Below are 27155 nucleotides of genomic sequence, written 5' to 3' on the forward strand. Positions count from 1 at the left end.
AATAAACCTTCATCTCTTAGAAAAAAAAATAAAAGAAAAGAAAAAAGAAAGAATGCTTATGTAATCATTCAAATATATTGATGTAGCTAGGATTACCCAGGGAGGCTTAGAAAGTAGAATAAGTGTATCTCTCCTTTCCCCATTCTCATCCCAATTGGCCAACTATGCCCACTATACATGGATCAACAATTATTGATTAAATAGTAAGTGGGTAATACAAGTTTATTTGTGTTAGGACAAATGTATATAATAAAAACCCGTAGCAAATTATATCATATCCAAAGATAATCTGGAGTTGGTCATCAAGAGTTTGTTTTTCGTTTTTACAGCAGTACTACAATGTTTACTTAATAAATGTTTGAGTAGTTTTGTACAACTACTCAAATAGTTATACATATTATATTTTTAAATCAATTAAGCTGGAAAAAAAAAACCGAAACAGACTTGCAAGGAAGGAGCCTGTTCTTTAAGTTATAGAGCACATGTGCTTAAACCTATATTAGAGAGCAAAAGGCCTTTGGTTGCTAATATTACAATGGCAGTTGCTTTTAAAATATTCTTTCTTAAAATAATAAGTACAAAACAACCATGGAAAGTACCCAGTTCTAAGATTCTATAAATTCTCCTCTTTCTTGAGCAATGTATAATCAGAAAAGCTTCACTGTGATTCTTTCTGATTGTTGGTACTGCTTAGAATAGGACCTGTGTTCTCTGTTCTTCAGTGTATTATTGCCAGAGATGACTTTAAATAAAGCATGTAACTAAGGAAAGTTTTTTTTTTTAACTTTACTGACATATACTATAGTCATAATACTGGACGTTCTCAAGAGGAGATACAATGGTATTTTTCTTATAATAAAATAACAGTTACCTCACTGCCGGAGTGTTTGCCTACTCACAGTGACCCTATTAGGACAAAGTAGAACTACCCTTGTGAGTTTTTGAGACTGTAACTCTTCATGAGAGTCAAAAGGCCCATCTTTCTCCTTCAGTGTGGCTAAAGGTTTTGAACTACCAACCTTGCAGTTTGCATTCCAAAATGTAAACATTATACAACCAGGCTGAATCACTTTTAGTGAATATTTAATTAAAAAGTCAAACTAGGGTATCAGTTATGCAGTTTCATTTTATTGTATTATAAGTTTTTAGTACTAAATAAAACTCCATACATTATTTAACCAGGTGGAGGCTTGCTTTTTCCTGGAAAAGTTAACTTTAAGAAAATTCAATTCAGTATGTTAGAGAACACTCAGCAGTAGATTTCATCAAGAGGCAGGATGTTGCTTAATCACATAGTTGCTCTGTTCTCTGTCATCACATTGTCTAGTTGTAGGAAATGAATGTTTTATTAGAATGGGGTTCTTCCAGCCAGATCTGTAGCATTGGTATTTCTAAAATCCACTAGTTACATTACTGATATTGCCATTTTCTGTAGAAAATTTATAGTTCTTTGAAATTTCCATATATAAATATTTAGCAAGGAGAATAAGGAATATTCAGTTCGATTGCGAAGTAAGTTCCTTGAATATGTAAATAATGAAAGTCTTTCTTTAAAGGAAACTAAGAATTATTGAAGGAGATTCTTTAAGTGATGTACCTTGTATATTTTGTCTTTGTGGAAGAGGAAAAATAACTTTGCTTATTTAGAGTTTTTTTCACAGAATAATTTCTATAAAATATTCTTGGTTCTCTTTGTCTAGGACCTTCATTTTCTATCATATTTTTATCGACATCTATATGTAGAAAAACTATAATTATATGTGACTCTGAGAGCTCCCAAGTTGCTTCTCAGCCTCTCAGTACTGACATGTGTAAATATTTCATTGATTGTTTCATGAATCTCTTTTTCAGCATTTTAGCTTTCTGTGTTGGCATCTCATCTTCTATTAGGTAACTACTGACCCCCACTTTCTTTACAGGCTCTCATATATCTTTTAAGTGATCTTCATTATTTTTTATTTGCAAATTTCATATTCCCAGAGAATTTGTATACTGCTTTTTAGTTGTGTGGATATTAGTAGATGTGTTAATCTGGGTACCTTAGGAAAAAAAATCCACAGAGACTCATATGTATAAGAGAGAATTTTATACAAAGAGTAAGTTCACATCAAGAAAACATCCCAACCCAGTACCACCCAAGCCCACAAGTCCAACATTAGCCCATATGTCCGACACCAATCCACAAAGTCCTCCTCCATCTCACAAAGTGAGTGAATCAGTGAATGTTTAAGCATTTCAGCACTGGCAGGGGTCTCCACATGGCTGCTCCAGCACCCAAGCCTGCATTGAGGTAGGTCCATGTGGCTTCTCAGGGATGTCTTGCAGGAAGTGAGCCTTGCCAGCTGAAGCAGGGAACTGGCTAAGGCAGCTGCACTCTGGTCCAGCCATCACAAAGCAAGAGACCCAAGAACTAGAAAGGCCAGGCTCACGGAGCCATTTATCTCTCCGCCCTTCAGTTAACCCCACATGTGTTTATCGGCCAAGTCGGGACAATAAACTTTAACTATTTCAGTAGAATTTTAAACTGACAAGATGGTGAATGTTGTCACGATGGAGAAACCTGTTATTTTGTTGGTCTGCTTGATATCTGCCAAAACTGTTGCACCCAGATCAGCTATAGGGAAAAGGAGAGCCTTTCAATGGAAATTTAATGGAAATTTTTCAGTGAAAATTATAAGGAGTTGATTTAAGATCCTGGAGCGTTTTATGGAAGAATTGTAAAAGAAGGTGAAACGGCTTTACTTTGATCCTGAAGCCAAAAAACAAACAAAGCAGTGCTACCAAGAGGTGCAAGTCGTCTGGTCAAAGCAAAATTGGACTAGTGAAGAGCAAAATCCATAGCCATAATTTTTGGGGGTGCTCAAGGCATTTTGATTGCTGAATTGCTGTAGGACTAAAGAACAACCACTCATTGCCGTCAAGTTGATGCCGACTCATAGGAACCCTATAGGACAGGGAAGCACTTCCCCTATGGGTATCTGAGATTGTAACTCTTTCTGAGAGTAGAAACCCTCATCTTTCTTCTGCCGAGAATCTAGTGGTTTCTAATTGCTGACCTTGTGGCTAGCAGCCCAATGTGTAACTACTAAGCCAGGAGGGCTCAAAAACTGATAACATCTGCTAGCCATGAGGCTGTTTCCAGAAAGTTAGCCAGCGCTTTAGTAGAAAAGTGCCTAGGAAAACTTCTTTCTGTCCATCACAATGTTCCTGCTCCTTCTCACCGAACCAAGGCAATTTGTGAGGGTGGGAAATCACTAGGCGTCCACTTTTGTCTTCTTCTTTTATTTTTTTTCAAATCTTAAAAAGTTGCCCTTTTTTTTTCATTTACTAATATTAAAAAGGCTGCATTGACATGGTTACGTTCCCAGGACCCCCAGTTCTTCAGGGATGGAATAAGTGGCTGGTAACATTGCTTATAAAAGTGTCTTGAACTAGATGGCACCATATTGAGAAATAAAATTGATATTTAAAAATTTTTTACCTTTTTAATTAAAATTTTCCATGGATAGCACCATCATATATATTAGTTTTTTTGTTCTTTCTTCTTTTTCCATCAAAAAGGGCTGCGGGGAGGAGATGAACCAGTCAGGGTGCAGTGTAGCAATGATGAAATATACAATTTTCCTCTAGTTCTTGAATTCTTCCTCGCCTCCCCCCGCCCACTATCATGATCCCAGTTCTACCTTACAAACCTGGTTAGACCAGAGGATGCACAGTGGTGCAGATAGGAACTGGAAACACAGGGAATCCAGGACAGATGAACCCCTCAGGACCAGTGGGAGAGTGGCGATACTGGGAGGGTGGCAGGATGGTGAGGGAAAAAGGGGGAACAGATTATAAGGATCTACATATAGCCTTCTCCCTGGGGGACGGATAGTGGAGAAGTGGGTGAAGGGAAACGTCAGATGGTGTAAGATATGACAAAATAATAATAATTTATAAATTATCAAGGATTCATGCGGGAGGGAGGCGCAGGGAGGTAGGGAAAAAATGAGGAGCTGATACCAAGGGCTCAAGTAGAAAGCAAATGTTTTGAGAATGATGATGGAAACATATGTACAAACATGCTTGACACAATGGATGGATGGATTGTGATAAGAGTTGTATGAACTCCCAATAAAATGATTTTTAAAAAAAACATTTTTAAAGGGTGGCGGGGACAGGACTTCATAAAAAAATTTAAAGGTCACTGAGTACAGGTAAAGTTGCTTTAGATCTCAGTAAAATTTAGTATCTCTGAAGTTTTTTTAGCTTCTTCAGAAAGATACTATGTGAATACTAAGTTTGGACAATTATTGAGGCTGCAATTTTTTTCAGATTTTAAATCCTTATTTCATAAACTGGCCTTTGATGTAATTAATATAGTGTTTATTTACATTTTTGTAGATCAATTCAAACTTAGCCATGTAATGAAATTAATGTTACAATTCTAATAATTGCAGTATATCAGCCCTAATTCTGTAACAGTCATTTAGGGTTCTTTTCTGTCTATATTCTTTATTTTTTCTGGATTCATAATATGTCAGTATTATGAATATAAGAACACAGTAGACTATAATTTTCTTTTCCCATACAAAACAACAACAAACAATGCTATCAAAAATCCCAATAAGTGAGGAATAGACCAGATCATCAGTTCTCAACCTGTGGGTTTTGCGACCCCCTGGGGGGCTGAGTTAAGTGACTCTTTCACAAGGGTCCTTTAAGACCATCAGAAAACACATATTTCCAATGGTCTTAAGAACCTAGGCACCACTCCTCTGTCTGTCTCCAGGCGATCCGCCCACATGTAGGTACACCCACATACGAGCACCCAGTTTGAGGACATTGTCACGCCAACCCCATCACATACACCCCGTACAAATATAGGTGTATGTGACAGGGTTGGTGCCATAATGTACTTACGTGGACCAGCCACACGTGTAGAGAGCAACTACTGTGTAGAAAGCAGCTGCTGTGTTGAAAGCAGCTACGCTGTTAAAAGTAGCTACTGTGTTGAAAGCAGCAGTATTGGAGGTAAAATGACACTTCATGAATTATAATTACTGGGTAAATGTAAAATCATGTACTTAAAATCATCAACTACTGCAACAAAAATATATCTGTACCATGGGAATAATCTGGATGCTGATAAATCTTTTATACTTAGCTGTGGTTGATGTGAATACTGCTCCCTTGTAGTACATATGTAGCAACACATATGTAAAAAGAAACAGAGAATGGTAAATCATAGGAAACTTTAATCAACTGTATTGACTGAACTATGCCATGTGTCATCTTTTGTACTATTAAAGTTATTTTTATATATTAATTTCATTAGCAAACCATCCCATGACAATGGATCATGTGGAAAAGAACATTAAGAAAAGAAAATATAGGGAGGATTTTTTACAGTATGCTTTTACCTCAATAATTACAGCAGGAATTGAGAAACCACAATGTGTTATTTCTTGTAAAGTTCTATCAGCCGAATCTATGAAGCTGAACAAGCTAAAATGCCGTTTTGATAGCAAGCATCCAAGCCTTGCCAGCAAGGATACCAACTATTTTAGAAGCAAAGCTGATGGACTCAAGAAATCCAGACTTGACACTGGTGGCAAGTACCACAAATAAAACGTAGCAGCCTTTGAAGTTTCATATTTGGTGGCACTCAGAATCGCAAGAGCTATGAAACCTCACACCATTACTAAAGATTTACTGTTCCCGGTGGTCAAAGACATTGTTCGAGTTATGATTGGAGATGAATTTGTTACGAAATTGAGTGCAATTTCCTTATCTAACGACACTGTCTGTTGAAGAATATATGACATGCTTGATATTCTTGATCAGGTAATCCAGGAAATTAAATCTGCTCCGTTTGCAATATTTATCATCCAGCTTGATGAATCTATAGACGTATGTTGCAAACTGTTCACTTACTGGTTTACAGGAGGTATGTTAGTAATGGCAACTTTAAAGATGAGTTTCTTTTTTGTAAACCTCTTGAAACGACAACTATTGTACATGATGTATTTGACACGGTTGGTTCATTTCCGAAAGAGCATAAGATCTCTTGGGAAAAAGTTTGCAGTGTTTGTGCAGATGGTGCTCCAGCTATGCTAGGATGCCGATCTAGATTTCAACGTTTGGTACTGAATGAGTCATCAAAGGTTATCGGAACTCACGTATGATTCATCAGTAAATATTAGCAATAAAGATTGTGCCACAAGAGTTACAAGAAGTAATGAAAAGCGTCATTAGTTCTGTCAATTTTGTAAAGGCAAGTATTTTAAACAGTCACTTGTTTTTGCAACTGTGCAACGAGTTGGATGTGCTAAATCATGCTCTGCTATTTCACACTGAAGTGAGATGGTAGTCGAGAGGAAAAGGTTTAAAACGTGTTTTTGAGCGTCGCGGTGAACTCAAAACGACCCCCCCCCCAATTTAAATGGATAACTTTATTGTTCTTTTAATAGATCATTGACTTGTTCCCCTCCCTACCTAACACTGGAGTGTCATTATCTTTCCAGGCTAGCAATGAAACAGTAGCAAAGCTAACCAGAATAAGCTGCTTCAAGAGGACTAACACAGCTTACTTTAACTGGCAAAATATAAATATACACCTAGAAAACACAACGGGTTAGCCACTGCAAATTTAAATGGAACTTGAACAATGTGGGAAAAGCCAAGGTGTGGTGCAGATGAGCTGAGGTTCTGTGAGCCACTTATGGTTTCCTGGTGCTCCATCTCTCAGTCACTGGCTGAATCTCGACATGGGAGAAGATTTTCGTAATACCAAGTGGAGATATGAAAGAAAGCACTCAGCTGACAGGACTGCACAGGAACCAAGGGCAGGGGAACACTAAACATTGCTGAGAGCATCCACCCAGGAAGGACTTTATCTTCCAGGAGCTCCAGACTAGCACCACCCCCAGTGCTCACGTGGCTGACTTTGTCCTCAGTGTTCCATGTGGCCCAGCAAGTGGCAGTGTCTCCACCACCTATGATGGTGATGCTGCCCCAGGAAGTGGCTTTGAACACCTCATCCATGAGAGCTTTGGTTCCCCAGGCAAAAGCTTCCCATTCAAATACCCCCACAGGTCCATTCCACACAATCTGCTTAGCCCGACCAACAGCCTCAGCATACTTCATGCTGCTTTCAGAACCATAGTCCAAGCCCATCCATCCAGCAGGTATGCCGGAGGCCACAGTGACTTGGCCAGTCTTGGCATTCTCATCAAATTTGTCAGCAATGACAAAGTCAACAGGCAAGGTAATCTTCAAGCCATTCTCCGCTTGGCAATCTTTGCTCCCTCTTCATCAAACAGAGAAGTGCCAATCTCCATGTTATTGAGCACTTGAAGGAAGGTAAAAGCCATTCTACCACCAATAATCATTTCATTAACTTTGTCCAGCATATTATTGATCAGTTGGATCTTATCTGTAACTTTAGCTCCACCCAGGATAGCCAGGAAGGGTTTCTCTGGGCTTTCCAAGGCCTTGGCAAAGTAATTCAGCTCCTTCTTCATCAAGAAACCACCAGCCTTCTGTGGAAGATTCACTCCCCCCATGGAACTGTGAGCTCGATGAGCAGTGCCAAAAGCATCATTGACATAGACATCCCCTAGCTTGGAAAGGGAAGCCTGGAAGGCTTCTACGTCGGCTGGCTTGGCTTTAACCTTGTTCCCAGAAGCATCTTTTCCCTTCCCTTCTTTCTCTGCATGAAAGCGGAGGTTCTCTAGTAGGATGACAGAAGCAGTCGCTGGGTCAGCACAGGCTTTCTCCACTTCTGGGCCCACACAGTTCTTCAAGAAAAGAACATCCTTGCTCAGCAAAGATCGCAGTTCTACAGCAACAGGCTCTAAGGAGTATTTGTCAGGCATGGGGATGCCATCCGGTCAACCCAGGTGACTCAGAAGAACAATTGACTTGACTCCATTGTCCAAGCAGAATTTGATGCTTGGGATGGCAGCTTTGATCCTCTGGTTGTTTGTTATCTGGTCATTCTTCAGAGGAACATTAAAGTCCACCCTCATGACCACCCGCTTCCCTTTCACATCCAACTTGTCCAGAGTAAGCTTGTTAGAAAGAGACATCTTGGCAATACAGCGGTGGCGAGTGCCTTGGATTTAGGAGATGGCAGCGCCCGGAAACAGGTCAAAATGTTTTTTTAATCAGAAAACAAGACCACAGTTTGAAACACTTTTCAGCGATAAAAGTGAACTGCAGAAAATAGCTTACTTGGTTGACATCTTTGCCATCTTGAATGAGTTAGATTTATCACTGCAAGGACCAAATTCATCATGCCTCGATTTGTCTGAAAATATCCGATCATTCCAAATGAAACTTCAGAAAAAAAAATTGGATGAAAATAAATTTACATGTTGCCTCCCTTATGTGCTTTCTTTGAGGAACGTGACATTGAACCAGACAAAAGGGTTACGATGATAATTTCTGTGAAAAACACTTATACATGCTTGCAGACAAAATTTCATCATACTTTCCAAATCTCCCTGACACCCATTTGCATTTTCCAGAAGCCCATTCCCAGTCAGAGTTGAAGATGTTCCTGAGACAGCACCAGACATCACAAGAGGAGTCCAGTGAACTTATTAACAGTGATGCAGTGAGAACCGATTTCTCTACAATGCCAGTTACAAAATTCTGGATTAAGTGTTTGCAGTCACATCCTGTTCTGTCTGAGACTGTGTTGTGCTTTCTTCTTTCATTTCCAACCCCATATCTTTGTGAAACAGGGTTTTCCAGCTTGTTGGTTATCAAGTCTAAATACAGAAATAGACTTATTGTGAAGATGATCTTCATTGTGCTCTTGCAAAGACTGCTCCAAGAATTTCTGATCTGGTGAGAAAGAAGCTATCTCAACCTTTGCACTGATGTTGGCTTTTTATGCATACTGTCGCAAAACGTAGCAATGTAGTTTACTGTTGTTATATTAATACTGTTACCCATGCTACACCATGCTTCAAGACAAAATTTCATTAATTTATAATTAGAATTAAATATTTCACAACATAGAATTACATTTTTTTGTGATTAGTCACTATACATTAATTATGTTCAATTTGTAACAATGAAAATACATCCTGCATGTCAGATATTTACATTATGATTCATAACAGTAGCAAAATTACAGTTAGGAAGTAGCAACAAAAATATTTTTATGGTTGGGGGTCACCACAATATGGGGAACTATATTAAAGGATCATGGCATTAGGAAGGTTGAGAACCACTGGATTAGGTAAAAGTTACTATGGAGTTTTTTATTCCTGTATTGAATTATTATAACTATGCATACTTTCTTCCATAAGAGAGAGTCTCCTTGTTACTAATGTCAGAATAATTCAAGTACTTCCACCCTTTATGAAACTGATTTCTGACATGTTTATGAAAACTTCTTAATCTTTTAATAGATGACTGATATTTTAAGACACCTATGAAGGTTTTACTTTGATATGTGTAGAAGTGATGTGAAAATGAGCAATTTTCATTTGGATCTTTAAATTTTCAATTCTTGTGAAAATGAACAAGTAGAATGTCAGTTTTGGGTTGAAAGTTCGTAGTAATTTGCTACCCATCTGTCAAGTTGTTTTTAAGTATTCTGAGTAAACTTTTATCACTTCTTAAAAGCAAAACAAAAACTCCCAAAACAACAACAAAAAGACCACCCCGAAGCCCACACCTGTTACCATTGAGTGTCTTCTGACCTTTAGCAAGCACACAGAACAGAGTGGAACTCCCACAGTTTCCAAGATTGAGATCTTTTTTGAGAGCAAGCTGCCCAGTTTTTCCTGAAGAAGGAGTGGTTGATGGGTTCCAAACCCTGACCTCTTCAGTTAGCATCTGAACACTCTTAACTGCATCACTGGGCTTCATTTCATCCTAGAAGTGCTTCAGTTGAGGCATCTGGAACTTTCTTATTTAACTCTCTATGACTTTCAGTAAAAAAGAGGAAGACCCTCGAGACGTCGGACAGTGTAAGATATGCCAAAATAATAATTGATAAATTATCAAGGGTTCGTGAGGGAAGGGGGAGCGGGGAGGGAGGGGGATAAATGAGGAGCTGATGCCAGGGCCTTAAGTGGAGGGCAGATGTTTTGAGAATGATGAGGGCAAGGAATGTACAAATGTGCTTTTCACAGTTGATGTATGTATGGATGGTGATAAGAGTTGTATGAGCCCCCAATAAAATGATTTAAAAAAAGGAAGACCCTCACTGAGATGGATTGACACAATGTCTGCAACAATGTGCACAAACGTAAAAATTGTGATGGTGCAGGAACAGGCAGCATTTTGTTCTGATACATATAGGTTCACTATGGCAGAGAGCCAACTCAATGGCAACTGCCTCCGATAGCAACATGCCCCTCAGATCTTCCCTTTTTTACAGGATTTCAAAGTTCAAATGTGTGTGGGAGTGATTTGAATATCTTAGCAAATTTCTGTCTCATTCAGCCCTATAGAGCTGACCATACAGACATAAGAAACTTGATCTTTACTCCATATGACTTAAAATCTAATCAAATTTTTCAATAAATAAGATCATTGGTGGTTGTTATTACTGCCTTTGAGTTAGATCTAGACTTATACCCAACAACCTTAAATTAAAGGTTGAAGGAATATCTTTAGGTAACTTAAATATTATTTTTCCATTGGGGATTATAATAAAATCACTGGATGTTGAACTACAGTTTTTTGAAATTCCTTTTGGCTATGAAAAGATCTTTTTCCATTTGAACAGAAAATAGGTCAATCGAGGACCTCAGGAAAGATGATGCTTAGCTAACAGCACAAGGAGAATCATTGTTCATCCCAGTGGCACATTAGAGTCTTGCATTAAGTGTTGTGGGAATAGTTAATGAGGAAACAACTCTAATTAAGAAGGAAACTGCTCATCAGCTGCCCATTTGTGCTTTTCAAATGAACTGTAGACCTGGCTACCTGTACTCCTACTTTCAGCAGCTTGCTTTAATTGAGATCAACTGAAAAATTTAAGGTTTTCTAGCAAACTTTACTTTGTAGTGATAATCTTTGATATTGAATGTACTTTTTTGTACATAAATTTATGTAAAAGCATTTTTTTAGAGGTAGTACTTCTATTGATGTGCATGACTTTTAACTTTTAGTCTTAACATGTTCTTTTTAATCTTATAACAAATTATGCTAGTTATAAATAATAATATTAGGCAGAGTTTGGATATGAATGTGAATATATATAAATAGATACAAGCAAATATATTTATATGTTCTTATCTACACATATCATGCAAGAGTAAGTTAACATAAATATTTAATAACTATATGTACAACTATTAGTGAATTCATTTATTTAAGTCATAGCGAAATATTGTGTTTCAATTGGTCTTCATGATGATATTCAAATACCAGGTCTTTCTTAACTTACCAAATCAAACTGATTATGAACTACAAATGAGAACTTTATAATTGTCTTGAATATTTATTTTATTTTTACCTTCTTTATGCATTACTCTTATTAAATATAAAAAAGGTTTACCAGTTTCTCAAATGATCAAGTAATTATCCAGATTAAGAAGAACTAGAAAGCTGTTCCTAGGGAGGATCAGAATTGTAACTTGCTTTTCCTTGTGTACTTTTCTCACACCACCCAACCCCTGCCAAGCTTCCAACACATAGTAGAAATTAAGTTGAATTGTGACCATTTGGGGATCCTTTTTTCTATGCCAATATTTTAAATCAGTGATAGTTCAAGATGGTAAATCTTGTACAGAGGATTGTTGCTGCAATGCATTCTAATATTTGCAGGCCTAATGGCAAACACAGTCTGGTGAATGATGGGGTGATTGCTTTTTAATAGGTAAATGTATTTCTATTAGACTTGTAGCTTGTTGAATCAAAGGAAGAAAATATTATTAACCTGAAAATACCACTAACTTATTTTGTATATAACACATCTTGTTGAAATAGGATGATAATACAAAACAATGTAAAATTTAGGCACTATCACATTTATTCAGCATTTTTATATCTGGGCTTATTTCATTTAAGGTTTCATTTAAACTCTTCACCTTATTTAAAACTGTTTTAAAAATAATTCAAAAAGTTATTAATTTATCTTTGTTACTCATATTTAGGTTAGATTGATTTCAAATGGTACTGAAGTATACAAAGTACACAAGTCTGAATGTTTAATAATCAGCCCAAGGTCACATGGATGGGAGATGAATGCAAAAACTGGAAATAGAAACTGGAGAAATCATCTATTATTCTTTATGCTCGTTTTAATAATTTTCATTGAGTTTTGCTTACAGCATGAAGATATAGAGAATATTTCTTTATGTTTTGATAAAATTACAGACTTATTAAAGTTACCATCAATTCAAAGTACCTTTAGAGATTAAACACTCACAGGTAACTCGTTCACTTTCTAGAAGTGACCTTTCACATGATGAGGCAGAGCTGCATATGTATAGAACTCATTTTGTTGCTCACCTTTGCTACCACCTAGCCTCTGTGGTGCACAAGTAAGCATGTGACAATGTTTGAATGCTGTCCATTAGCCTTAAATGGTCCTGAACTGGTTCAAAGCATTTTTTTTTGGTTAGGTGACAAATCGTATTTGACAAATCAGATTCAACAAGGTGGTAGATACAAATAAGTAGATGCACTATACTATGATGTAGACTTCTTGTCACTATTAGATTATGTTGCCTAAACTGTAAATAAAATGATTCTTTAACTGTACATAGATTGATTTTACTATAAATAAAGATTAGATCCTCTTGGTAATAAACTGTTTTCAGTTTGAACAGGTTCAATGGTGTCCTAAATCACTTAAATATATGTGTCCTCAGTTGGCATATTAATTGTGGGAGCATGGGTACAGTTAATTGATGAATGATCTTTATATTCTGGAGATAGAGATGCTCTCTAAAAATACCTGTAGCAGTGAAGCATCATTAAGAAATGAGAAAACCCATGTCTTATCTTGATATTGTTAAGAGTTCTCTAAGGATTCTGTGGTGCTTTCAGGGTCATCTCAGAGTCTAAGAAATCCATTGTCCCCCCAAAATAGAAAAACAAAAGCAAAATCCTCTATACCAGCTTTATGTCACGTTTGTCCTATGTAGTGTGGACTTAGAATATTGTCTAAGATACCAATACTATCTTTCTGCAAGTCTTGATTTAATTATTAAAGCACGTAGTCATTTCTTTGGAATCTGTTGTTGGCTTGTTTACATTCAGTTTATGTGTGTGTGTTTCCCATTCAGTTTTAATTTTACTGTGACTTTTTCAGTTAGAATTTCATTTAGGATAGGACTTCTCAAAATTTAATGTGAATTCAAAACAGCTGAGGATCTTTTTTTAAATGCAGATTTTGATTAAACATTTGGTTTTTTTTAACCCCTTGGAACTCTTTATTGGATGGTTTGTTTTTGTTATTTAGTCATTTTATTGGGGGTTTGTACAACTCTTATCACAATCCATACATACATCCATTTTGTCAAGCACATTTGTACATTTGTTGCCATCATCCTTATCAAAACATTTGCTTTCTGCTTGAGCCCTTGGTATCAGCTCCTCATTCCCACCCCCCCACTCCCTCATGAACCCTTGATAATTTATAAATTATTATTATTTTGTCATATTTTACAGTGTCCAACATCTCCCTTCACCTACTTTTCTGTTGTCCATCCCCCAGGGAGGAGGTTATAAGTAGATTCTTGTAATCAGTTCCCCCTTCCCACCCCACCCTCCCGGTATCGCCACTCTCACCAATGGTCTTAAGTTCTGTTAAATTGATTCCAGCTCATAGTGATAGAATTTAACTGCGCCTTAGGATTTTCTAGGGTGTAGTCATTACAGGAGCAGATTTGCTAGATCATTTTTCTCCTCTAGAGCCTATGGTGGGTTTGAACTGCTGACCTTCCATTTAGCAGCTGGGCATTAATAGTTATGCTGCTGGGGCTTCTTCCATCTGGAGCAGGACTTGAGAGTCTCATTTCTAACGAGCTACCAGGTAATTAATGTCAAGGCAGTAATCCTGGACCTTAAACTTTAAAATATTTCTGAAATATTTTTGAATATTTATTAGTGAATTCATGTGCTTATTTCTGGCTTGTTTTCGTTAAGAAAGACAAATGTGCTAAAAAGATATAATTTATTTTGCTATATACCAGAACAAAATTTTAAGATGATAACTATGTCTTCATTGTAGTAGTTTATAGCATAATTTGTTACTGTTATTGACAGATACGTAGATGAGACATATTTAAACTAAAGTAATATTTCATATCAAAAGCATTTTATACCAAAAAGAAACCTCATGAAGATAGAATAAAGTCAGTTTCTTTATAGGTTTTTAAGCTATTTTTCTTAATTTATGCCTATGTAACATCTTACTCATCTGATACTTGGCTCGCACTTGGTGGAAAATAGAAAGGAGAGGCACAGAATCAAAGAAGAAGATGGTTCTGCAGAACAATTTTTCTCTCATGGCTTTTAGCTGTCTACTTTAATTTTTGATTCAGGCTTATTCTTTAACGCTCAATATATGGAGCTCTTGAGCGTTTCCATTTGAGCCCAAAGAAGAAGAATTAAATTTTGCTTCCATCAATTTTTATTCCTATGTTATTCAGTCTGTCACATTTAAAACAATAATTTTCTTGTTTCCTAGTCCTTCCATTGGGTTATATTGGGGCAAATAGCCCTTGGTGGAAAAACTAATCACATTAATTTAAAATATAACACGGATTAAGGTTATTGGAAGGTGTTTATTTGTGTGTTTTTCTTTTTTGAAAGTAGAGTGAAAATAGAACCAGAAATGTATTGTGCAAACAGCTCTCTAGGAAAACCTGAGCAGTGTCTTCACTTGCATAGATAGAATACCTCTTAGAAAACACTTTCTGGAAGAAAATGGGTGTAGGTGTTTTTTATAACATTTAATCACCACTATAGATATAAGGAGCTCTGGTAATTGAGGAGCCTGGTGATGTAGTAGAGTAAGCATTGGGCCATTTAAAAGATCATTGTTCAAACTTACTAACTGCTCCACAGGAGAAAACTGAGGCTTTCTACTTCTGTAAAGATTAACAGCCTCGAAAACCCTACGGAGCAGTTCTACTCTGTCTTGTCGGGTCTCTGTGAATTGAGTTGATTGACATCGAGGCGGTGGATTTAGTTTTCTTGGATAGACATACTTAAAGAATCTGGCTGTACTATGGGTTGGCTACTGACTTCCAGCTGCTCACCGACAGACTTAAAATAGACCATTAGGTCTTTCCCATAAGTGAGTATCGCAATTAATTTCACAGCTTGCCTCTTTTGAGGAGTATTTCATTTTGTTTACTACCATGACAAAATTAAAAAAATGAGTGGTAGGGAAATCTATCCTCAATTGATATGAAATGGGTTGAGTATCAGTGTCATGGTTGATGTGGAGTTATATAACCTGGTGTGTCAATTTGAGAGGATTGTAAGTGAAGGGATGGAGTCTGGCCTTTCAGTCAACATAGAAGGCCTCTGTGTGGGCGTGGCCTTTTCCTGAGAATTCTGAGAATGCCTGTATTTTCCTCCTTGGAGGTGGGAGAAACTTCTCTCTTGGTTCACTCCCCTGGAGACTCTCTACTGACCAGACACATAGCACAATGCTGATAGACTCCATGCCCTGGGAACTGGAAAAGCCACGTGGAGACCCCTACCAGCGCTGAGATGCTTACAATGCCACTGGATCCAAAGACTTTCTACCCACTGGCCTGTGATTGCCCTGCATTCGGCATCATTGTATGTGTTTTGTGTCTGAAGAGGACTTTTTAGATTGGTATCGGACATATGGGCTAATATCGGACTTAAGGGCTTGGACTGGACTGGGTTGGGATGATTTCTTAATGTACAATTACCCTTTATATAAAACTCTATCATATACACATATGCGTTTCTATGCATTTGTTTCTCTAGTCTAACCGGACTAACACAGTTGAGAATACCTCTGTTTATATTAGCTTCAGCCTTACTTCCCATTTATTCCTCTTTTTCATGGTGATCCAAAGGATTAAGATCATATATGTAGTTTCTCTTAAGAATCATGGGGTTTTAAGGGATATTCAAGATGCCTGCATAGCAAGCTGACCCAGCTAAATTGTTGCCTTTAATTCTCACATTTTGAGGGTACTTGGGTTAATGGGTCTGCATTTGCATACAGAAGAGAAAAAGGGCTTCAGGAGGTTTGTTGTGAATGGGGCTATTCTTGTTCTGAAATAGTGAAGAACCTCTCTAAATTAATAGTCTTGGTGCCCTGGGGCAATCTGTTTTGAAAGAAGTACAGCCAGAATGCTCCTTTGATGGCAGGGAAGGTGAGGATGGCAAGACCTTTGTTTCAAGTACTTTGGACATGTTACCAGAAAGAACTGGTCCCTGGAGAAGGACATCTTGCTTGGTAAAGTAGAAAACGAGAATCAATGAAAAAGAGGAAGAACCTCAGCAAGATGGGTTGACACCATGGCTTCAACAATGGGCTTCAACGTAACAATTTTGAGGATAATGCAGGACCGGGTACTGTTTAATTCTGTTCTACATAGGCTTGCTTATGTGAATGGAAATGGACTTGACAGCAGAAACCATGATAAGTACCTGGGTCAGAGACAACTGTAAGCATGTGGTAGTCAAACCTGAAAGTCTGCCATCAGTGCCAATTAGTATCTGCAAGTTTCTTCATTAATGTGAAGACTTCTCTTGCTTTGGATTTGAAGCCAACTTAGGAAAATACCCTATACAGTCCAGATACATATGGTTTCCCAATTGGCAGTGTGCTAAGCTTATTTTTCAATGTGGCACAGTCTCTTTTAAAATGCCCTGGTTTCTTAGAACATAAATGAACTAGGGGACTGCTAACAGAGCTGAGATTAGGGTAATTATTCTTAAAGAGATAGATCTTTCTTAGACTGGATCTGAAGTTCCTATAACTTCAAGGCCAGTAACTTGATTTGCTTTATTTGGGAAGTCATAAGTTTATTTTGTTTAGCTTGGATTTTTGTTCTAGAGCTGGGGCCAATTTAAAAGTTAATTTAGTAAGTTTAATTATGAGAATAGTTTCTCAGTCCAGTTGGTAGCTTTTTTTACCCATTCAGCCAATTCGAGCTATAAGGCATTTACAAGCAAGGAAGTAAAGGCTATCCAGCTCCTTCACTGAGGAGATAAAGGCCAGAGTGTTCATTTAAAAGGTCTGGTCAATTTTGGTCACTAAACATGTTCATCTTACTTGTTTACAGCTTTGTACTTTTGCCCAATCTATCTTTTGAGGAACACCCCCCCCCCACCCCCACCCCACCCCGGCCATGTTTATTGACACATAAATCATTCAATCATGTCAAGATTTGTGCAGTCATTTCTGGGAAATTCTTTAGGAATGGCATCTAAAAGCTTCTTAGATATAGTTTGAGGAAGGATCATTAAATCCTCGCCTATGATGCTAACATCTAAATTCAAATCTCCCTTAAGATTATCCCAGTTTGGTCTTAAAGGCTTGAAGATAAACAAGCGGCCATCTAGCTCAGGAGCAATGAAGCCCACATGGAAGAAGCACACCAGCCTGTGCGATCACAAGGTGTCAAAGGGATCAGGTGTATAAGGAAGGCATCATCAGAACAAAAAATCTTACCATAGTGAATGAGTGGGGGAGTGCGGAATGGAGACCCAAAGCACATTTATAGGCCACTGGAGATCCCCTTGCCTCGGGGAGGAGACAATCTGGTCAGGGTGCAATGTAACAACGATGAAAAATACAACTTTCCTCTAGTTCCCAAATGCTTCCTCTCCCCTCGCCATCCCCCTCCCCCCACTATCATGATCCGCATTCTACCTTGCAAGTCTGGCTAGACCAGAGGATGTACACTGGTTCATATAGGAACTGGAAATACAGGGAATCCAGGGCGGATGATCCCTTCAGGACCAGTGGTGTGAGTGGCGATACTGGGAGGGTAGAGGGGAGTGGGTTGGAAAGAGGGAACCAATTGCAAGGATCTATATGTGACCTCCTCCCTGGGGGATGGACAACAGAAAAGTGGGTGAAGGGAGACGTCGGACAGGGCAAGATATGACAAAAAATAATAATTTATAAATTTTCAAGGGCTCATGAGGGAGGCGGGAGCGGAGAGGGAGGGGAAAAAATGAGGACCTGATGCCGGGGGCTTAAGTGGAGAGCAAATGTTTGGGGAATGATGAGGGCAATGAATGTCCAAATGTGCTTTACACAATTGATGTATGTATGGATTGTGTAAGAGTGGTATGAGCCCCAAATAAAACGATAAAAAATAAGATTATCCCAGTTTGCCATTTCTTCCCAAGCTTGTGCATCTCCTGGAACTACTGACATATGCATTAATTGAAAAAGATTGTCCATGCCAGGCTATTAAGTGGCTATTAAAATTCTAAACTTAAAAGAAAAAAATTCTAAACTTGTCCATAAATTTCTGTGGATTTTCACAGGGACCAGGGAACTCCTTGATAGTAGCAAAGAGTTCCAATTTTAACCCAAAATGAAGAGACATATGGAGACTTATCCTTTTCCTTGGATATTTAAATTTGAAAGGTATACAAGGATGGAATTGTTCCTTGGTCTTCTAAGGTGGACTGGGTTTAGAAGGTTTGTGATAGAAAGGGAAGTTCTGGAAGAGTATTCTTAGAATCTGAAGAATAAGAGGAAAGAGCTGAAAATATGGGAACAGTAGCCAGTGGAGCAGGAAGAGTTTTATTAAGCACTTGAAACTCAGTTTGGTAACCAAGTCTTGTAAGGGAGCAAACTTGCACTCAGTTTCTGCCTTTGGTACCAATGAAAAAATAAATATCTGTGTTGTTGCTATATTTGGAGGCCCTGTTTTTCCAATTGTTCAGAAAGATTAGTTTTACAAGTCAAAAATCTTCCCTCTGGGTCACTAGTTTCCCTGATTACCTTTAGTAAATGCATGCTGACTCTCTCACTCACTCTCTCTCATTCACTCACTCTCTCTCATTCACTCACTCCCACTCACTCACTCACTCACTCACTCACTCACTCACTCACTCTCATTCACTCACTCACTCACTTACACACACACACAGTAAATGCATGCTTAGGGTTTAGAATCAAGCAACCTTGTGAGCTTTAATGCTTGTGCACATGAGGAGTAGGAGTCCTGGAGGAGGTCCTACAGGATCTTTAGTGTTAGCTATACTCATACCTACTAAAATGGCAACCATGCGTGTATAAAACTGTTAATCCTGCTTTTATTTTACTGCATTTATGAAAAGGAAAATGTTAAAGGACCTTACAAGGCATATAGCGAAACTACAGAGAGTTCAACTAGCCAGGCCAACCTGCAATCCAAAGTACGATCACTTACGAAAACAGGTCCAGAGGTGAACCAAAAGTAAAACGAGAACTAACTGTCAGTAGCCCATGGAGAACTGCAGTGCAGAGAGAGTAGAGGTCTGATCTAAAAGGATTTATCCCAAGAGCTAAGGAAACGAAGCAATGCTCTGGGACCACAGTCCCCTAAGGTCACAACAGATAAGTCACCTTCAGTTCCCTTGTAGTCTGACACCAAATATAGTAGAGAAAATTCGAATGTTGTCTCAAAGTAAAACAGAGACGTTGAGGGTTCAAGATCACCTTGAGCTGTGAGCTATGTGGCCCTTAAAGACTACATCATGGAATCCAAGGCATGATAAATCACACAAGCATTTTAATAGGTTTTAGAGAAACATGTGGCTACATGAGTTTGCAGGCAACTGGGAATGTTAGAGGCAGGCATTCTCAGTGATTGGAGATGTAAATTTCAGACGTGTGTGGATAAGAGGGCACACTGGCTGGCAGGGTTGGAGAGACTATTAAGAGAAAATTGTGGACATGCTTTCTTGGGATATATGCTATTAAAACTGTTTTCTCAACTATGCCATTTCCTAGGAGTTCTTTATAAAGAAGATTTTTTTAATAATGCTGTGTGTCCAGAACTTCCAGAACTAGGCTGCTTATTTACTCTATCTGCTTGACCATAGAGGAAAATAATCACTATGGGGAACATTTTTAATGGTGTTGAAAGGTTAAATGCAGAGACAACAACAGAATAAACTCACTACCATTGAGTGGATTCCAACGCCTTGCAGCCCTGTTTTCTGACAGCATCACCAGGGCTGAGGCTGTTTTCACAGGAGAGAAAAGAAAAACTGCTGATAGGAAAAGCACCTTTTAAGATTCAAAATGGATTCCATTTTGAATATATATGACAGAGCTAAAACTGCTCTATGGCTTACACACATTAAGTTCCTCAGAGTTTTGTCTCTTATACTTGTTTTATTGTTGCTAAATTCTGAATTCATTTTGAATTTTCATTTTGCCTTAGGCCCTATAAATTACTTAGTTGGACTTTTTGAACCATTGCTTCCCATATCATACTACATTGTTTTTACTTTTTACTGCTTTCAAGAGTTACTCTTTCACTTTGGTTTTCAACAATTTTGCTGCAGTGTCCCTGGGTATGGTTTTTTTCAGATTAATACTGCTTGGGGTTTACTGACATTTTTCAATATATAGATTTATATGTCTTATTAAATTTGCAAAGATTTTGACCATTAATCCCTACAATATGTATTCCCTCCCAATTCTGTTTCTCCTCTTATTAAAATTTGTAGCTATTGATATTCTCCTACTAATCCCAGGGACTTTGCATGAATTTTTTAGGCATTTTTTTTCTTCTAAATATGGTCATTTCTATTGATGTCTTCAAATTCACTTGTTTTTTTTCCTTCTTTCATTCCATTGTATTTTAAGATCTTTCAAGACATTTTCATTGTATTTTTTATTATTAAAAATTATATTTGGATCGTTTTATATTTCAAGATTCTACCCTGAAATGTTATTTTAAAAAATTTATTCTGAATTCAATTTTTTTTTACCTCCCCGATCATAGTTATAATAAAAGTACTTGTTTGGTAATTTCAGCATCCAGTCTTCTTTATTATTCAATTGTCTTTCTGTGATTATATTTTTCTTTGCAAAGGGCTTACCACTTTCTGGTTCTTGTTTATCAAATAATTTTAGGATACTCTCCTGGAAATTGTGATTATTATGAGAATATTGATTGCTTTGCTATATCATTCATTTGACTTAATTTGCCCAAAAATATAGATTCTGTCACACTGATGGTGGGCAGCAACCCAAATCTCAGTAAAGACCTTTTATCTTCAGTCTGCCAACTTGTAGTCTGTCACTTGCATTCTTGGCTTGGGAGTTCTCCAGAGACTTGGGCAGATTTTATACACAGAATGTAGAATTCATAGTTTCTGGCTCTTTTCCCTCATTACTCTCTGGCAGCCCAGGTGACTTTGGGCTTCCTCCTTGCTTCTTAAGTGTACAGCTTTCTATCAGCTACTTACTTACTTGCCTTCAGGCCAACACTGCAAAAATGCAAACTCATGTAAACCAGTCTTTTTCTTGAACCACCTCACTGAAGTATACTTACTCTTCTCTCTCTAGAATCCTTATTAGTAGGGTGTGTGTGTGTGTGTGTGTGTGTGTGTGTATGTGTGGAAGGGGTGGGGCGGTTATTTCAGAGCTTATAGTGAGTCTGTTAGGGCTTGCCCTTTCATGCCAGGAGCACAACTCCCTAGATGTATCAAGCTTTAGTACTTTTGACGGTAAGGTAGAGTGATTTTTCTGATACCTTATTAGCTTACTGTCTTGAGAAGGAAGAAAGCTTGTAACATTGGTAGTGAAAAGTAACAATAATAAAAAAAAGCTAACATATTTGAGGGGTTATTATTGGATATAATATTGATTCAACTAATCTTCAGCATGACTCTCCAAGGTTGTTATTAGAAGCATAAAGACTTTGTCTAATTTACCCAAAGTCCACTTACCCACACTATCTCATTTAAGAGCATATGCTTTGGGTTGCTTTTCATAGGAAAAATATTCTTTGTGATTTCTTCCAGTTCAGAGGTTTGCATATTGTAAATAACATCCAGAACATCATCTTTGCTGTCTGCTGAACATTGTTTTATGTCTGGTTGCATTTGTCTGATTAGTTTCGATCATGAAGATTTAAGCAAATTTTGTTTTAACATTTGAATAACTTCCAAAAATGTTTTAATAATAGAAAATAAAATGTGCAGTACTAAAAAATCATGTTTCATATCCTTTCATACTTTACAAAGTTATTACCATATTTATTTTCATTTTATTCATAGGAAAGCCTGTCAGGCCAGGAACAATTCTTCTTCTTTTAGTAATGTCAACGTAGAGACCCAAGAGGAGTTACACGAAATACAATACAATAATAAAATAATTTATCAGTATCCATGCTTTTTTATTCTTGCCATGATTAAGATCTACTTAAAGATATTTTCTATACGCGCGGTAAAATAATGATATTTTAACTTCCTTTATATTTTCCCCTTTTATCATTTTGCTTTCTAAGTATTTTCTTCTCATTTATTCTTTTAACTAACCTTATCAGATAAGGAAGACAATTTTCAGATGAGAGATCTAAAGATCCATGGATTTATTTGTACATGCCTGTGAGTAACACACTGCAATCTGGAGCGGTCATTAGCTCTCTAAAGCTTTGTTTGTGTACGCTCCCCTGTGCTGCGCTTACGTCTTTTGCTCACAGATGAACACGACCACATATAGCAGCCGACATTCATCACCACCTCACGAACATCCCCATAGATCTACATCTGTCAGTGTAGGCAACAATCACCACCTTGTTGACTTGACAGATAATGGCTGTAAATGAGGGGCTTTTTTTGCAATCTTTCCTTAATGTCTTTTACACTTTTTTTTACTTTCTTCTCCAGAATGCATTGTGAGTAAAATTGATTTTTTTTCTACCAATCTCAAAATAAACTGCAGAATATCTTCCAGAGTTCTGTGTTTCTGTACTTTGAATTATGAATCCATCAATAATTTTTAAAGACTTCCGGTCCAAAGGTCTATTTAAATGCAAAGTAGTATGCTTTTGGATTAAATGCATTATAAATATTTATATTGAACAATTCTATATAACCTTCTTGTAGGTCTTTTGAAGGGTTTTTTCCTTCACTTTTCTACCATCCTTCTTTCCTTCCTTCCTTCTTTCTTGTTCACCTTTCTCATCTTTCTCTCCCCCAACCCCTTTCTTCTCAGTACAAAGTGCTGTTATGTAAAAGCTATATTCTATATTCTGCCAAGCACTCAAATCTAATTTTAGAACAACTTCTGTAGGTAATTTAAGTATAGAAGGTAGATTGAGTGTTCATTTTACTTTTGATTTATATGTGACATCTGTTCAGAACCAAACTAGCTCTCCATTCAGAAACAGAGAAAATGGGGGACATATAAGCTAAAGGCAAATAAATCTGAGAAGTGAGTTCACTCTTTTCTAATGAAGAGTCATTGTAGACTTTATAAAGTGTGTTTGACCAAAGGATATAAAAAACCTCAGTGAATAGTAGGTTTTTAAGAAATTTACTAAATGACGAATGGAGGACAATATGTCTCTTATTGACTATTGAAAATATTGACTGTATCTTCTTTTTTTAATGACCCACTGCCAGATAAAACCCCATACCTTCTGTTCAAAATAACCAAACACACTGCCAATGAGTTGATGCCAACTCATAGCAACCCCACAGGACAAGGTAGAGCCAGGACAGCCCATATTCCAAGACTGCAAATCTTTACAGGGTGAGTGGTGGCTTTTAGCTGCTGATCTTGCAGTTATCATCTCAATGTGTAACCAGCTATGCCACCAGGCTTCTTACTACCAAATCAGCAGCTGTAAAATTGCTGTTGTCAGTGGTGTTGACAGAACAGACTCATAGTGCGAGAGCAGAGAACGCTAACCTTTATTTGCTTCGCTTTGATTTTATACCTTTAGGGTAGTAGAGACACTGACTTATAGTGTTATGTTCTGGTACTTTTCCATTTTTCAACCTGACATTTAAAATCAGCGAAATGCAGATTTAACCTTCATTTCTTCCCTTGAGTCTAAGTCATTTCTATATTTCTTTAGTTATTAAATGCATTTTTACAATATGATGAAATTATACATTACATTGACTTTTAGGAACGTTTATATCATGCACTTTACAGCGTTTAATATAGAACCTCTCAGGCATGTGTACTTCTTAACAATAAATATATTTTAAACCAAAGTTGGTTAGCAGTTGACTTTTTGTTTCTTTCTTAGGAAATGAAAGGTTCTGGGGAAAAAATACTAAGCACTTTTAGCCACATGCCGTGCAGTAATCTCCTTGAAACCCCATTCTTTCTAGAGTATCTTATGGCTACTATGGAATACAAGCAAGAATAAATTCCAGCTTTGAACACATTTTTCTTGACTAGTATATTATAGAGGCATTCACTGATGCCCTTTATGTTCCTTTAGGGCCTACTATTAATATCTTATTGGCAGTATTGTTCTTTAAAATTGTAGTATACAGTTGGCATTCAAGTCTTTATAGAATTAAAATAAACCTATATGATTCTCTATTAACATTTTGAACAAAATGGTTAAATTATAATAACAAGTTAGAGAAGCAAATAATAGAGAACATTCTATATTTCCTGTAATTATTTCTGTTGGTATGGGACATTGTAACTTACTGAAAATGAACCTAAGTATTGAGAATCTTTTACCAGGTTTGGTTTTCCCTTGAAAATTTCCCTGGCATTTGTTTTAAATGGGATTTGACCCATATAAGCAGAAGATACTGTAGTATTACATTATTCGTTTTCAGTAATCTTCTGTAACTTTTATGTATCTAATTCTGTGTTCTAGCCCACATGTATAATAATTACACCTTTTATTAGACATCCTTAACACTTTAAAGATGTCAGCACTGTCAAGAACTGTCAAGAGAACATCTAGATTTGCTATTATCTGCAATAGATGGGAAACATCTCATTGTATAAATGAGACACATTAGACATTTGGAGCTGGGGAAAGACAAGTGACCTTTTCTTGTCATTCAGTGAATAAGTGGATTTGAACTTTAATCTCCACTGCGATTTGCCTGAAACACGAAGACAATAAATGTATTGAGAATTTCCCACAAACTTGGGATTCTCATGAAAATGCCCAAACATGTAAGGATAAATTAGAGATAGCACACGTTAGACATAATATTTTTACTCTAACGGATTTTTTACAACCCAAGTAAGAAAAACAACACAACACAAAAACAGACACCTCTGCCTGCTTTTCTTGTCTACTTTTATTTACTGTATGGTCTAGAGCTGTGCTGTATACAGTATGTATTCGTGCTATTAGTAATAGTTTTCTTTTAATCTTCTTCATATTAGTAAAGCTCATTTATGTATAGTGAAAATTTACAAATATAAAGACATTTCAAAGATAGATGATTTCTCTGAAATTGTGTAAAAAAATTTTTGTGCACAAAAATTCTTGATTGTCATTCATCCAGTTTGCTGGATGTATTAATATTACATTTATAATTAGTAGGGTTAGTATTACATTTATACTAAGGATTAGCATTACATTTATAATTGTTTCTCTACTCAGGGAAGAAAATTTGTTGGATGAACAACATTTATTTTATTTATTTTCTATCAGCAGAGTGCTTAATTATTGGGATGAATAACATTTATTATTCTAATTGCTATTGTTTACATAGCATAATTTTATTGCATGTTACAATCAATTAGCTGTCATCAATCTCATGAAGTTTTATAGGAAATACTGGGTATTTAATATTTTTGCTCTTGAACAATATCAATAATTTCATTTCCCTTCATGGAATACAGCTGTTTCCAGCTTACTCAGTGCCCTGGCAGGGCATAAAATCATCTTGAGAGAAAGCTCTAAATTATAAATAGTCTCATAATGACATTCAGCATGGTCGGTACATTTATGAAAGAATTATTAAGGAAAATGTCATTTCAACCCATTACTACAAGTATAATCTCTCACATATCTGCAGCCATCTTTTAGCACTCAGATAATATTTGCATTTTTAAGCATTTAGACAATTAGGACTATCAAATTCACAAGATAAAGGCATCCTAGAATTGTTCGATAACTTGCTTTCCTATAAATTTCCAAAACTTTTCTACCATAGACATCTTAATACTTTTTTCCCTTTGCCCTATGAAGACTGTTTGCTAAAAGACTAGAGCGTTAAGACACCAAAGTTTTGATATTGTCCAAAAAGCATGTTGGTGTTAGGTGCTGTCAAGTGGGTTCTGACTAATAGTGACCCTGTGCTCCTCAGAAAGAACACTGCCCTGTCCTGTGCCATCTTCACAGTTGGCATGTTTGAGCGCATGGTTGAAGCCACTGCGTCAGTCCATCTTGTCGCGGCTCTTCTCTTTTATTTTGCTGCTCCTCCACCTTGCCAAGCATGTTGTCCTTCTCCAAGGACTAATCTCTCCAAAGTATGAGATGAAATCTCCTATCCTCCCTTCCAAGGAGCATTCTGGTTGTACTTCTTCCAAGACAGATTTCTTTGTTCTTCTGACAGCTCATGGTACTTTCAATATTCTTTGCCAGTGCCATAATTCAAATGTATTGGATCTTCTTCAGCTTTCATTATTCACATGTCTATGAAATGACTGAAAATACCAATCATATCAAGCATTAGATGTGTTATGGTCATTAATGAAAAAAAAAATTGGGGGCCAGGATAAAGCTGAGATTGGGAGTTGTTTTTGTTGTATTAATAGAAACATATCCAAATATACAAAAACATAGCAATTGCAAATGCTTAATTACAATTAATGAAGAAACAAGCCAAAAATTTGTCTCATTGTTATCTTATTAACAATTTTACAGTATTGGGAATTTAATAAAATTCTATAAACATTGTTTTCCTAGTGTTAATTATAATTTCTTTGGTGTTAATGTGTTCTGATTTTTAAATATCCAATTAGCTCTAACATCTTATTAGGATATTTAAATACTCTAAGAATTTACTTTTAACCCAATACATTGTTTTTCTTTGAAAAAATAATGTATTTTCAAAAAATTTTTGATTTTTAAGTCATTGTAATGCTGTGAATTGCCTCTCTCTTATATGTGGCTGCTTGTATATTTGAAAATTTCAGTAACTAAAACTAGGGATAGGTAAAAGAGGATATAAATGGGAAGGAAAAGAGGATTATAGCATTTTGTAATATGAAGGAGCTTCAAAAAGGTAGTGGA

The 27155-nt window shown here is 36.8% G+C and overlaps 2 protein-coding genes across 4 annotated transcripts in view; one reads left to right on the forward strand and one right to left on the reverse strand.

Moving 5' to 3' along the window:
• The window catches only part of RABGAP1L (RAB GTPase activating protein 1 like), an 812491-nt gene that overhangs the window by 240537 nt on the left and 544799 nt on the right, over nt 1-27155 (forward strand). The gene's annotated exons all lie outside the window — the stretch shown is intronic.
• On the reverse strand, nt 6730-8075 carry LOC123522566 (phosphoglycerate kinase 1-like). Its single transcript, XM_045297940.1, is given in 2 exon segments — nt 6730-7274; nt 7277-8075. Coding segments are annotated over 2 exon segments (1344 nt in total).

Source organism: Echinops telfairi, unplaced genomic scaffold, assembly GCF_000313985.2.
Source record: "Echinops telfairi isolate 266 unplaced genomic scaffold, ASM31398v2 ScPeMD7_7424;HRSCAF=8462, whole genome shotgun sequence".
NCBI classification, from domain to species: Eukaryota; Metazoa; Chordata; class Mammalia; order Afrosoricida; family Tenrecidae; genus Echinops; species Echinops telfairi.